At 36.5% G+C, this 15,253-nt stretch overlaps 1 protein-coding gene across 1 annotated transcript; it reads left to right on the top strand.

Moving 5' to 3' along the window:
- Positions 1-68: 68 nt before the first annotated feature.
- Positions 69-8,356, top strand: LOC137614448 (uncharacterized). The gene is made up of 4 exons (XM_068344257.1): positions 69-197; positions 6,925-7,602; positions 7,768-7,958; positions 8,127-8,356. The coding sequence occupies exons 2-4, from the start codon at positions 6,925-6,927 to the stop codon at positions 8,233-8,235; spliced, it is 978 nt and encodes a 325-aa protein (XP_068200358.1). The 5' UTR covers positions 69-197; the 3' UTR covers positions 8,236-8,356.
- Positions 8,357-15,253: the final 6,897 nt, after the last annotated feature.

The raw sequence follows: 15,253 nt of genomic DNA on the forward strand, positions 1-15,253 counted from the left end.
CCATCTGTTGAGGGTCCAAAGAATTGGCTTTGTTAACACGTCATTCATCTCAGGCTCCTTGGTCTTTTGTGCCATATGCCAGTAAACACAGGTGATGTCCCGAGCAAACTGCATTAGATTGTTAGTTAAGACACGCAAGTCAATGACTCCAGTGAAGTGTTTAGTTATTAAGAAATCCGTGTACAGTGTTTACGAATGTAAGTGCGTTGGCTGCAAGTTTGCAGTTCTTATTAGATGAAAAATTTCTTGATCGAATATTGTGGTGTTTTTAAGTTGGTTTTTATAGACTAGTGTATATGATTTCCTTTGAATTGAGAACTGTATGTATTAAAACCATGACAATGTTTAATTAAGTGACATTAATTTTTTCTCCATACCATGATTTTATTCCTTTAAATACACGCAATTATAGAAATTAGGGGTTTAAAGAAAAAATTTTTTTTTCTTTAATACATTTCTTGAATAGGGCTGTTTATGTATAATGGGTTAGTTTTTGTTCTAATATACTCTTTAGTCTAGTCCTTGTTGCATTACCAATATTTTCACATTCTGTAACTCCTAATTATTATAAAGTTGTTATACTCGAGAAAATAATACAGCTCTTGCTCGCCTTTGTTCTTGTCTAGTTTAATTTTATAAGTTGCTTCCTGTTGATTAATTAAGACGCATAACGCTAGTACTTAGGATATCAGTCATTACAATATTCTTATTAAATCTCTAAACTCCTTTTTTAGGTTTCGGAGTTTGGGTAATTGGATCACTTCTAGTTACTCAAGCTTTAAACTTGTATAACAACTTATATATCTTATAAGCTTTTACATTTACATACTTCAAACCAACTTTTATCTAGGCCTGATGGGGCAAGACTGTTTGGCTCTATATGCCAACCTTTCGATGTATTTAATACTTTTGTAGATTTACTTTTACTGCATGGAAATCTTTCCTCTTGATATGATACTTTTACTTACCCGTACCCCTAAGTTGATCGCTTAATCCTTCTTGTTAAGACTTTACGTGCCTTTCTGAACTTTTATCAGCTGTAGTTTAAGCTCCATATGAAGACTGTTCACGATTATAAGATCTTGAACACTCTACCATGATAGAATCTTATTTCGCCTTTTTCCTACAGTGAGCTTTGTTTATATTGTTTAATTTATATCGCCTTGTTTTCTAGCGTTCACCTACTGGTAATTACTAGTCCATAAATTTGGTTGATTACTTTTATAATCGCTAGTAGATTGTTAGGAGCTTTATTTAATAATGCATAGTATTATTGGTTATGAACTACAAAGCTGGGCTACGTTGACCATGGACTAGATTTTAGAGAGACTAAGACATTTTATGTACTATTGTTTATAGTGAGCTGCATATATTAGTTTTAGGTAGGTATCTTATTTTTTTTTTATTCGGTAAGCTCAGGCTTTTTTATTTTCTTTATCATTTTTAGGGTGGGTGTGAGTTTCATTTATTTATTTCAACATAGCCTTTTAGGAGCAAGAGTGCCGAGCCACTCTATCATTCTCTTTTCGGAAGAGAGTACATACTGTTTATGTAATATGAAAGGAGTCTGTTGGTTTTGGCAGGATTATTTTCACGTTGGTACGTGTTTTAAAGGGAAATGGATATCCTGTGATTTTGCTAGGAGATTGTTTGCATTTGTCTTTGTATATGTAGCGTGAGCCATAACCCCTTTTGCTGTGCTGGGCGTATGCTTTGACCGGGAGGATTATTTCGATTACTCCTAGTGTTCATTAAGTGCGCTTGGTAATGTTGCTCCTGCACTTGCTCCCCTAGCTCTATAGCCTCATCGGGAGCAAGTAAACCTGGAGTCTGTGGGCTTTTCAGGTTATGATGGCGTGTGGGGTTGAAGTGATCGTCACATCCCATTTGGAGACTTCTTTCGGTTTATGCTACTGCCGTTGATATGACTAAGTTAAGGTTTTGTCCTGTTTTAGGTAGGCTTGATATTTTAGGTAGGCTTGATAGTCTCCCTTGGTGTTGAAGTCCAAAGACTTTAGTCAAGTCTGTGATTAAGGGTATGGTCGTCGTCGTCGCCTCCGCCAGTGTCTTTGGTCAGTCTGTCCCTCCCTAGGGCCAAATCAAGTGTTCTCTCAATACAGACGGTAGAGTTACCTGATCGGGTCGCCCTTGGTACCCCTTCCCCTGTTTACTTTTTCATTCTTAAGATATCTAATCTGTCGCGATCGTATAAGGTATTTTGACCTTCTCAGGAGGGGTGATTACCACCTTTTCTTTTGCATATTATCGTAAATTTTCTCTCCCACTTATCTAGTAAGTTTGTTAAACTACTCACGGTAACTCCAGGTCTTACTCAGTCGTGCTCTGAACTCCTTCTCTACCTAAAGGACTCTGGTTTGTATAGCTAGAAAATAAAATTCTTTTAGTTTTGATAAATCGTGTTTATTTCATATCTGTAATAAATTATTAATCTGTATAAAGGATATCAATATACATGGTTAGTTCTGTATACCATGCATCTAATAAGTTATTTACCCAAGGGTAGGCTCCACTTTGTAGAGCTGACTTTGCCAAATTTATTCATTATTTTCTTTGCTAAAAGTCATCCTTTGGCCTAGCAGAATGCAGTGATAAGTGTAGAACTATTCTCCAGCCTCTATAATGCTCTCCATGGTCGTCAACGCCCCCCTACCTGTAACGCTGAATTACTGTCTATCGGAAATAGTTTTTTTTTTTTCTTTTTTTAAAATAGTTTTTTATAATATTACTTCCTTATAACATCTCTTGGTAATTCATATAACATGTGAATTTAGTCTCACGCTTATATCCCCCCCCCCCGGTCCCACATATATATATATATATATATATATATATATATATATATATATATGTATTATGTATATATGTATATATATGTATATATGTGTATATATATATGTATATATGTATATATATGTATATATGTGTATATATATATGTATATATGTATATATGTATATGTGTATATATGTATGTGTATATATGTATATATGTATATATGTATATATGTATTAGTGTATACAGTATGTGTATAAGAGTTAATTTCCTTACTTGCAAGAGGGCACCTAGGTCTGTAATAGTTTTCCATTACTAATTGAAATGGTCCAAATGTATGAAAATATTCACATCTTCGTATGACCATACTTCAATATCCATCTCTCCCTAAAGGCCCTCGGATATCCCCCGGTACGAAACAATAAGACAGTCTTAGGTTTCCACTGATACGCACTGAAATCTATTGAAAGTCTGGAAACATGCGCTCGCTTGTATGGCAACACTTCACGTCGTCACTGATAAGGAATGCATTGGCAGAGACTTCACGCCCAAGCACGTGTCACCACTCACTCCTAACTGCCTCGGGACGTATGCATGAATGCACTATTAGGCTTAATTATACTTCTGTCCTATACAACTTTCTCCGCCTAGAGACTTTTATTCAAAGTGACCAATCCTGAACTCAGAGGGCAGTGCCACGAGGAGGTAGCCATAGGGCGGGCTATAGGGGAGGTTGGAAATGAAGTGGCAAAATTATAGGAGTTTTAGGCAACATAGGAATTTTAGGTGGCTGGCCTTTTCATAACTGCCAATAATGGCGCGTGGCAAGAAGTATGAGAATGCAAAATATTAGAGAGGCAAAGGCACAGAAAAAACTTAAAAGAAAAACTACCTCTCCCCAGTACTTCAGGGGAAAAAGAAAAAGAACAGCAGCAACAGCAGCCACAGGCCAGTACGTCATGGGAGAAGGATGATGAAAATGATCAGCAACAGCCGCAGCCCAGTACTTCGAGGGAAGGTCTTGAAGACCGCGAAAATGAAGATGGTTATGACAGTGATGAAGAAGCAAGCAACTTTTTTTATTTTTTTATTTTTTTTTTTCCCTGCCCTGATGAAAGGGGCACTGACATGCAACTTTGGAAAAATAAAATAGATAGTGAACAAGATACGCTTAAGTCAGTCATCATGGATGAAAAGACGCTTGGAAAAAACTTTGCGGCGAAGTGCAACAAATGTGGGGGATTTACCTAAGAGTGGACAGAAAGGCAAACAAGACATGGTGCAGTTTTATCAATAAATTTCACCTGCCCCACCTGTCGTAAGCAAGTGAAGGGCTGGCGTTCCCAAAGGATAAGATCAAAGAAAAACTTTGATGTCAACGTGAAGATGGTTGATTTCGCTTTGCAAGATAAAGGCTATAAAACAGTCAGACTTTGAAATGATTTTCAATGCAAAAATGATGGCGGAATCACTTTTATAAAACTACCTTATAAAATAGAAAAGAAGGGCATTGAAGACTGTGAGGAGTCTCTTCGGGAGGCAAGAGAGGTAATGCAAAGAATCCTTTAAATCGATAACCCGGATGCTGGAGAGATAAAAAAATATATCGGTTAGCTGCGATGGTATTTGGTCCCATCGTGGCTTTGTAGCTAAATACTGTGTAGTACCTGTCATGCACTGTGACACGGGTATTGTGATCGATTTTGAGGTTCTATCAAAATATTGCGCTGTGTGCAGCAAGCACACAAATGAAGAAGCCAGAGAATGGTATGATGCACATGAGTAGGAGTGCCAGAAAAATTTCGATGGTAGTTCCCCTGAAATCGAGGTCGAAGGATGGAGAAGATTATTAGTAGATCAGTAGAGAAATGTAAATTTTGATACAGATATAATATTTGACGGGGACTCGAAAGCCTTCAATGCAGTGAAGAATTAAAATATATATGGAGAAGGAATTGCTATAACTAAGGTAGTGCATAAATCACGTTGGCTAGCGCTTCGGAAAACACATCATGGAATTTGTACGAACTCAGAAGATTGGAATAACTATCTGCGGAAGATCTGCTGGGGCGCTGACTAATGGAGCAATATCGGCATTTCAGAGATATTAAGTGGCAGACATTGTGAATAACCTGGGTGTCGTCGTCGCAACGAGGAAAGAAGTTTTTGCTACCCTTGATCATTGTGCGAGCACACACCAGACAGACATAATTGCCCTGAGCGATGATGCTTCTACAATAAAAAAAAAAAAAACTACGGGATGGGCAAGACTTGTCCAAAATTAAACATAAGGATCTTGTGAAGAATCCCATTCGGGAAAATCTAAAAAAAGGGACTCTTAAAAATATATGAAAGGATGGCATCACCTTAGTTTCTCGGAAGATGCACAGGAAAGACACCCAATGCAAATTAATATCTGAACAAAGTGATCTGGTCGAAGGCATCAAAAAACTTTTATCAGAGAAACGGACTCTTGATACCTTACGGCAAAAGCCATGATACAGTTCAACGAGGGCAAGGTATCGAACACGTCTTAAACACCCATGTGGAAAATTAGTCTTGCCACAGCAAAAAAGTCTATGGGAAGAGGAAAAAACGATGACTAGCATTATTAGGGAAAAAAGAAAAACTCAAGAAAAGAAGAAAGTCTTATACAGAAGAAGCTAAAACGAAAAAGGAAGGATGGCAATACGTATGAAGCTGGGGGGGGGTGATTTCAGATCTTTCATAATATAGTAATATTTTTATAATAGCCTGATACGCTCATTGTAGCAATAATGTCTATAATTGCAGTAAGCATAGTATGTTGGGAAAAGTGCCCGATGCTCATATGGAAATCAGTGATGGAAATTTTAATAGTGATTTATAATAATAGAAGTCTTTGAAACTTTAGTAATAATAATTATACTATTTCTGTAAATAATAATTATCGTAGGAAAAGTACTAAAAGAAAAAACAAAATAAAACAAAAAATAAAATCCAATAACTTTGATGTAATTTTTAGTCTACCTCTCAAAAATTGGTCGAATTAGTTTTCTATGACTAGTTTAATTAAAGAAAACTGCTTTAGGGGTATCTTTGAACTTTTGTTCCCCTCTTATGTCCTCAGAAAAAAATCGCTTTCTCTAGCTTTTTTTTATATTTTTATTTTTCGGGAAAAAGGTGTGTTTCTTTTTTTGTCTTGCTTTTGTGCCTTCAATAATATAATTTCTAGGTGTTTTAGGCTATCAAGTGACATAACTACAATCTCTCGGAAGGTTTTGTCCATAAATCGAGGTTTGAATTTTTGCTGATTTATCGCTCATTTATCGGCGGGGCTTTCTTTTAAGTTTTTGCTCTTTTTATTTATATATATTTTCTTATTCACTGTTCCATTTTGATAAAACTGTATGTTCCAGATGGATATGCCTGCAGACCGAATTTCTATTAAAGACAGTTTATCACCGATCACCAAATAACCTTTAGTACAAGGGGCACTGAATTTCGCAATTTTATTTTCATAAAATAATTTATTTTTCCCTGAGAATATGATTTATTATAGTGCTAATAATGCCTGATAATTTAATTAGCCTGTCTTGATTAGTGTATTTTTGGGAAATATTTTTACGATCGGCACCCCTACAAAGTGGAGCCTAGAATTTCCATATTTCCTTGAATGGAAAATCTATGAATTTAATGTATATTAGTACTGTTATGAACCTTAACTAAAACTACTTTAACATTAAACCTGTGCTGCTTGTCCTCTGAAGGAACTACTTTGGTATATTTTCAGTCTGGACTGCTAATGCTGTTGGCTTAAATGTGCTAAGTGTGTTTGATCTAATTTCAAATTGAAATATTTAACATTAAATTGCTGAGAAACTCTAGGAAACTCCATTTTAAATAAAACCTATAAACTTTAAGCTTAAAAAGTTCGAAGATAGTAACATTGTAATGGTTTGCTGACTGCAGCCAGATTGCATGCGTTATGTCATGGTGGCATAACCACTTAACATAATTAAGGAAACTTCAAAAATTTTCATTTGTGACTGCAGTTTTGGGTTAGTTGTTAGCTTTGGTGTTTACCTAAAATTTAACCTTCTAGTTTAGTTTCTAATTTGTAGTGTTTCTCATAAAACTATTTGCTTACAGATGTATTTTACAGCTATTAAATTGGTGCTGATAGCCTTTGTTTACAATGTTGCTGGAGGTCCACAACTAGCACAAAGTTCTACAAGCTCTACTACGTCAGGCTCTGGGTCTCGGGCAGAAGTTTCGTCTGGAACAGCAAACTTTGCTTCAGGATCTGGGTCTCAATCATCTGGGTCCTCTGGTTCTGCCTCTTCTAGATTTGTTTCTGGATCTGGATCTCAATTCGGTGGAACTGGCAGCTTTGGGAATTCGGGAGCATCTTCCGGTTCATCTGGGTTTACCACTGGATCTGGGGTGGCTTCTGGCTTTGATTCTATTGTAACCTCTGGTTCTGGATCAAGCTCTGGCCCCAATACAGATTCGGGGTCTGGTGTTGGCTCGGCTTTTGGTTCAGCACCTAGCTCTGGATTCGTACAGAATGTAGGGGGAACAGTGTCTGGTATCTCTGGCGCGCAGTTCGTAAATAGAGGACCACAGTTCATTGTCAATTCTGGACAACCTGGCCAATCTTCCCAAGAAGGAAGGTTCTTCGCAAACTTCTTGCAACAGCTAACAATAACTGTTACTGAAACCAGAACAATAGATAACTATGTGACTGTAACTGAGACAATCTTGAATAGTGTCCCAGTAACAATTACTGGATTCAATGTGAACACTGTCACACTAACAACATTCGGTGTAAGTAGTTTCTTTTTAATTTTGAATATTTGTAAAACTCTGATGCTTGGTGAACAAAATTATTTCAAATTTCCTGGTTATTACACTAAACTTTTTTTTTTTATTTGATGTATTTATTCCTGTCTTTTAGTTCTGTAAATAATAATAGTTCTACTTTGCTTACAGGTACACCAAACTCAAGTAGATGATGTTTTGGCATTGACAACAACTGTAGTTGAAAGGCCAGTAACAGAGTTTGTTACTACTGCAAAATCAAACTTCATTTATGTAACTGATGTTTCAGTGGAGGTTTACACTATAACCCACAATGCACATCTGATAACACAGACTGTACACACTACTGTTGTTACCCAAACGTAAGTCCCATGTAGTTTCTAAAGCTTGGTTATCTTTTGCTAAGAATATTTCATTTATACAATTTTTTATACCATGTAATGGAACCTTTTTGAATAGTTGCTATCTCTGCTTCACTATTTATACCTTAAGCCAAAACTAGTTTTTAATTATTCTGTTTTTGTCTGCAGGCTGACAATGTCTTCCCCGGTTATTAGAACATTCCTGACCACCGCTACGGAAACTAGCACAGAGCGCCGAACTGTTGTGAATACTGTATTTGTCCATGGATATATGTGATTTTCAACCATTGAATTTTAAACTTGGTCGGTGTTGCTGACATATATTTTTTAAATACGTAAATATTGCTTTAACGTTGTGACTGAGTTTGTAGCATGAATGATAAATCCAACTAGTAAAATTTCTATCAATCTTCCCTATGTCATTGCTGGTGTGTTTTGGATTAGCATACATCTTGAAAATGTTTATTCAGGCACGTGAGTAATAAAGAATCCAAAGATGGAATATAGTTTAAGTTTTTTTTCGGAATATCGAATACAAAGATGTTTTCTAATAATTAAATTTTTTCTAGTAATTGAGTATTGTCCATGGATAATAGATGAATCAATAGTCTCCAACTGGAGTTCACATGTGTTAGGAGAGGGCCAGGTGCAGTGTAATATGACTCTTGAAATGAGGGGCGATTTATTTTAGGTTTACTCTTTGATTACTGTTTCTTTGTGTAAATAGGTTAGTTAGGTAGAAAGTCCCGCACCACTTTAAACAAAGTAAAAAAGATAATTAGTACCAGCTGGACTCTTGACGGATATCTTTAAGAGGTCGGCATTGTCCCTAGTTTGTCGCTCACTATGGCGCAATTCGCTGTAATGTTGCTAGGTTACCATCATGTTCAAGAAGGCTATATTCTAGCTGTGTCTCTTCAAATGTAGATATTACCATAGAATTTGGCAAGCACAGAGAAACTGTTAACCATTAATCCCTGAAGTTTTAACTTTAATGTTATTCTAGGAACAATTTTTCACCACCGCCACAGATAATCACTCAACCCATACCGAAATAAAAATTTACAATGGCCATTCTATGGCAGATAAAATAAAGATAATTGGTATGGACAAAGTAAATATCCATCCCATAAATCTTATATTCCATCTAGATGAGAAGTATTCTAAAACCTGGAATAGTTTGCATCCCTCCCTGATTTTTTAGCCAAACTTTTTAACTTGCGATCAGAAGAGACCGCCAGTGCATGCCTTTGGTAGGTGGGAACATGTTAAATGGGTGAAACAAAGCGTGTATATATCTAAATAATCCCCTAAAATTTCACTTTAACATATATACATGAGTTATTGACTCCACTGCCAAAAATTTCAGCTGCTCTCATCTCCACCACCCCACCCCGAGTTAGGGAGTGACTGGGCTACGGGTTGGGTGGGATGTCTTGTTGGGGGCAGTCGCTTCGTTCGCGACAGTTAAAATACTAGCTGCAACTTAAAGGTATATTGAGATCCGATTTGTCCCTCAATGTTGCTCAGAATGTTGCTACATTTAACAGCACATGTAAGACTGCTAACATGACAGTTTTTTCATTTGTAGATATTACCGTGGAATTTGGCAGGAATTTTTTTCTTCCCATTAATAGATTCAATTTTCATTTAGATGTGTGAATTCTAGAATAAATTTACTCTACCGCTAAAAATAACCATCCAACCCATACCGAAATAAGTTTGTTGCTCTTCTATGGCAGATATCGACATGAAAATTGATATGACTGTAGGTCGCATAACTGTATTTTGTTGCTCAAATTTTTAGCTAAACATTGCCTCTTGTGAGCAAAAGTGACTGCAAATGTATGATTATAACTGGTATGAACATGAAAATTAGAAGAAATAATGCTCATTTATATATAAAAAAGCAGAAATAATGCTTACTTGTATTCAAAGAATCCCTTAATTTTAGTTTTGTTTATTGGCATTGGAGTTATTAATCCCGCTGTCGGAAATATCAGCTGGTACCCCCTGCACCCGCTACGAAATCTGTGGTGAACGAAAAACGAATATTGACTTTATTATGCTATGTATCTATTACGAAAATTGATATGAATGTAGTTCACATAAAGGCGCGTCCACACGGTCGAACAGAGTCCGTCGAACACAATTGTTAACAGTTAAAATTGTGAAAGAAGCGTTAATGACGTCAATAACTAGCACCAAGTAATGTGTCTGACAGTGCCTGTGTTCGTAGAGCCAGAGCTTCGGACACTTTCTGGAGGCGGAGTGGCACTATGGACAGAGTTCTATTTGTTTACAGGATTAAGTTTTACTTTTACAAGACTAGGTATCATCTTCCCTATAAACATGACTAGTTTTAATCCAGTTCCGGAGGAAAGCTGACCGAGATAGAAGAGAGGCTCAGTTGTTAATCAAACTGTACTGACAGAGCCCATGCTTATAAAATATCGAAGCAAATGTTTAAAGAGACTGAAATAAACATGTAGCAGCAATAAATAATATAACTTCAAAATTCCATGAAGTGGTATGTCTAACTGGTTTTAAAAGTCGAATAAATTATGGAATCCATAATGGGTCATTGCAAGGAAGAGCTACTCAAACTGGGAAAAAAAAAGAAAAGAAAAAAAAGTGAGGTTGATACAAGCCTAACAGGATTTTCTCTCTCTCTCTCTCTCTCTCTCTCTCTCTCTCTCTCTCTCTCTCTCTCTCTCTCTCTCTCTCTCTCTCTCTCTCTCTCTCCGAGGACAGGGGAAAAAATTTTGAACATTTTATCTTTAACAAATTTTGGATTTAATTAACAACACAATCCGAAGTATGATGAGTCTCGAACATTAGTTATTTCTTCGAATAATATAGGCTATATGTTGCGCATTAATAACAATAACATCCAAAGTTCACTGATAGGTTACTTTAAATCAGGCATACGTGATAATGTATTGCTTCCAGACTTGCATCTGGAAAAATGCTTCCTCTTACATGTCCTGCTTAGAAAAGGTTTTAAGTTCTCCGATAAAACGTATAAAGCGTTTGGGCCCATCAGTATGTACTTTTTTATAAGTCTGATTCATAAGCAATTAAAGTTTCCTTTAAAATGGATGAATGGCTTTTCACTCTGTCTTTGCTACTAGTCCTTCCATGTACCATTCTATTGTTCTCAGAAGATCCGTAGTAATCATGCTGGATTATTTAATTTATTGGATTGTGCTTTAATTTTATGGAGTACTATGGTTATGATGCTCCATACTTGAAGCTATCTACTACTTTATTATCTAGGGAAATTTATAACACTGACAAAGATAACAGATGCCAGCGAACATCAGCTTCGGATATTTCTTCCAATCTTTGTCTGCTAAAAGGAATAGAAATCCTGGTAGTCAACTTCATCTGGTACCATTGTTTGTTATCATATCAACTTCCCCCATTTCAACGCTTATGACGCCATTCTCTTTCAATTTAGATATGGTAACCGTGTTTGTCCGACAGAAACTGTTCGAACGAGTGGACGCACCTCAACACCCATTAAACCCTGTGAAAATCATTTGAATATCTGTGAAACTCTTGGTAGTTTTCTGCTGCTGCTCAGATTATTTTGCTAGAAATCGTCACTTACGAACAGAGGTGACAGCCAGGGCATGCTTATAGCAGGTATGAACATACAAATTGGCAGAAACTATACTTAGCTTTATCTAAGAAAAAAAAGTCCTTTAATTTCACTTGAATATACTTATTGGTATAAGTTATCAAAGCCGCTGAATATATTAGGGAATGACTGGGCTATTGGTTGGGTGAGATTCGTTCTCGAAAAATTTGGCTTTTCATATCAGGGTTAAAAGAATTTTTAATCCTGTTTCATATATTGTCATTCACTTCGTTCACGACAATAGAATACAAATTAAAAAAGAACATTCTACACAAAATCAAAGACCTTTAAGCCCTCAAATTGTTTCGACGTGACAACATGAGAGAGTCGGTTTCAATTATGACTCTCTCTCTCTCTCTCTCTCTCTCTCTCTCTCTCTCTCTCTCCTCTCTCTCTCTCTCTCTCCTCTCTATCTCTCTCTCTCTCTCCGAGAACATGAGAAACAAATGAACACCTTAATTTTTTCACTGACCATATCTATTTACTTAGCAACACAGAATGAGAATGACGATCAATATCGAACAATAATTATTTCTACGAATTTAATAAACTATTCATTATACGGTAATAGCACAAAACAAGACTATTTCACTGAGGAGTCTTATTATAAATCCAGTTGAAGTGATTTTACCTTTAATTCAGACGTGCTTCAGAAAAAAGGTCACCCTCATACAGTACATGTGTCCTGTTTTGTTATAAATCATAGAAAGTCTATTGATCCATCCGCATATAGTTTTATAGATTCATAACCAATTCGAGGTTCTTTTAAAGTGGTTATATTACTCCTTTTCCGCCTTCGTAAACAGTCCCTAATTGCACCATTTCATTGTCATCAAAAAGGGCAATAATAACCATTCCTCATAGTGCAATTCTCTTAGTTCTCTGTTGTATCTTGGGTTATGATACTTCACATTTCAAGTTGACGACTAAAGTACAGTGACAATGCGTTGGCCTGGCATTCACGTGGCAGCAGGTCGATCCTAGACAGGACTGTGAGTTTAAGCTGCTTGCTGGGGAGGATACTGCTGTGGTTAGGCACCACAGTGGAGGTTTGGCTTGCCCGGCTAACGTTCTGGTGATCATCTTTTCTGATGAAACTGAACATCTATACCTTAGAATATCTGAGTTGCCAGCGGACATTAGTTTCAATCATCGTCTACCAGTCTTTGTATGGTGAACAGAGTAGAAGCTATGGTAGGAAACATAATCTGGTACTGTTTATAGCTATTTTGCCCTGTCAACTCTTGTTTCAACGCTCATAATGTCATACACTCTTACTTGGTGCGACAGACTGTCCGATCGTGTGAAAGTCTTAAGTACTGCGATGAAAGTAATGAGGGCTGCAGTACTTTAAAACATAATCAACAGTTTATATTTATATTTATATTTATATTTATATTTATATTTATATTTATATTTATATTTATATTTATATTTATATATACGGACAAGGCATAATATTAGATTGAGAAGTCGAAGAAGATAGATTCAGTTCTGGGTCAATACAGGAGAGAGCTATACAAATTGCAGATATCGAAAAAATCGGGGCTGATTCAGACGACCTTTAAGCCACTAAATTATGGTGTTTCGACGAGACGACACAAAAGGATCGGTTTCAATTATGGACACCCTTGTGTCAGAAGAAGTTGGATGATGAGGAAATTACATAATTTGTTTTGCAGACATCTCTCTCTCTCTCTCTCTCTCTCTCTCTCTCTCTCTCTCTCTCTCTCTCTCTCTCTCTCTCTCTCTCTCTCTTTTAATAACGAGGAAATTATGTAATTGATTTTGTAGGCATCTCTCTCCTCTCTCTCCTCTCTCTCTCTCTCTCTCTCTCTCTCTCTCTCTCTCTCTCTCTCTCTCTCTCTCTCTCTCTTTGAGAACTAATGGGGGGAATCCGTAGTTAACCTGAACTACATATTCAAGATATCGTATTAACATTTCAATTAGAACAAAATCAGGATCCAGTTTGAAATCAAGATGTAGATACGAGTACTAAAGATGCAGTCGAACCTTTTAGTTTCATAGGGAAGAAGGAGGGGGTTGGTGTAGTCACCCAGTTACCAAGACCCTCTCAAAAACACTATTAGTTTCAAAAGTCCTTTAAACTTTGCGGGTAATCCCTCATTCATTTGGACTACAAAATTCCTTAAACAGAAATTCAAAGACTACAGAAACTCCCAACTACATTTTGAGCTGCTGTTCAAGTGAAAACAAACACACTAAAATAATTAATTTCCTTAAAACCAGAATTACCTTGACTCCACGATATAAGCCAATCTAAAGTTTTAAGAAAGGTTTTCAATGAATATCAATCCCCTCACCAAGAACTATAGGTTAAGACTAGAATTTAACAGGCAGCTATCTTCAGTTTGAAATAAACCATGGAAAAAATAAAATGTGCATTAATCAAACATTTTATGAAGGTTGTAAAGAACCTGCAACTAGAATGTTGTAAATATCTAATTTAAATTTGCTTTTTTGATAGATAAGAAAAGTCAACATTCTGTAGTTACAAGCTATAAAACTAGGTTTTCAATAAAACTCACAAAAGTTTATACCCATGGGAGAATGCTCTATCAACAAGAGTCAGGAAGCATTGGAAACCAACTAAAGTAGACTGAGAAGTCCTAAGAAACGGAAAAGACTAACACCGTGTAAATATGATAATAAATAACAGTATTAATGACAACTAATTTGGTATATATTTGGAAAAATACAGTATATGCCGTTGATGGGAAGTTCAAATAGAGTATGTCACACTTTTTAGAGATACATTTGAGCGTTTAAAGGTTTAAAGGCCACTAATGTATGACAGAGGCAAGGTACAGTGACAACGCCCTAGCTAGCTGGATATTGCCCTAAAGACTGACCATCTATCCTTATGATCAGCGTCCAAATCCCCTCTCCACACAAGCTAGGACCAGGGAGGGCCAGGCAATGACTGTTGACGACTCGGCATGTAGACTTACAGGCTCCACCAAATCCCCCATCCGCAGCTCACAAAGATGACAACGGCGAGATTGCAGACACTGTAAGAAACTATCGTGAATCCTCTCTCTCTCTCTCTCTCTCTCTCCTCTCTCTCTCTCTCTCTCTCTCTGTAGTGAGAAGTTTTGCCGATGACACAAGAATAAGTAGAGAAATTACTTGTGATGAAGATAGGAACTCACTACAAAGAGATCTGAACAAAATATATGAATGGGCGGAGATAAATATGATGGTATTTAACTCTGATAAATTCGAATCAATAAATTATGGAAACAGAGAAGGAATGGTATATGCATACAAGGGACCTAATAACGAGACAATCACAAACAAGGAAGCATTTAAAGACCTTGGTGTAATGTTAAATAGGAATATGTAATGCAACGACCAAATAGCAACACTGTTGGCTAAATGTAAAGCAAAAATGGGAACATTATTCAGACACTTTAAAACAAGAAAAGCTGAACACATGATTATGCTTTACCAAACTAATGTACGTAGTACACTCGAGTACTGCAATGTGATATGGTACCCACACTACCAAAAGGATATTGCACAAATAGAGAGTGTACAAAGGTCCTATACTGCTAGAATAGAAGAAGTTAAGGACCTTGACTACTGGGAAAGACTGCATTTTTTAAAACTATACACTCTAGAAAGG

This window comes from Palaemon carinicauda, chromosome 20, assembly GCF_036898095.1.
Source record: "Palaemon carinicauda isolate YSFRI2023 chromosome 20, ASM3689809v2, whole genome shotgun sequence".
Lineage (NCBI taxonomy): Eukaryota > Metazoa > Arthropoda > Malacostraca > Decapoda > Palaemonidae > Palaemon > Palaemon carinicauda.

What these genes read in the sequence shown, in the direction of transcription:
- LOC137614448 (XM_068344257.1), top strand. Translation starts at nt 6,925, where the DNA reads ATGTATTTTACAGCTATTAAATTGGTGCTGATAGCCTTTGTTTACAAT. An exon ending in TCACACTAACAACATTCGGT is followed by an intron (nt 7,603 to 7,767) that starts GTAAGTAGTTTC and finishes CTTTGCTTACAG; the next exon opens with GTACACCAAACTCAAGTAGA. An exon ending in ACTACTGTTGTTACCCAAAC is followed by an intron (nt 7,959 to 8,126) that starts GTAAGTCCCATG and finishes TTTTGTCTGCAG; the next exon opens with GCTGACAATGTCTTCCCCGG.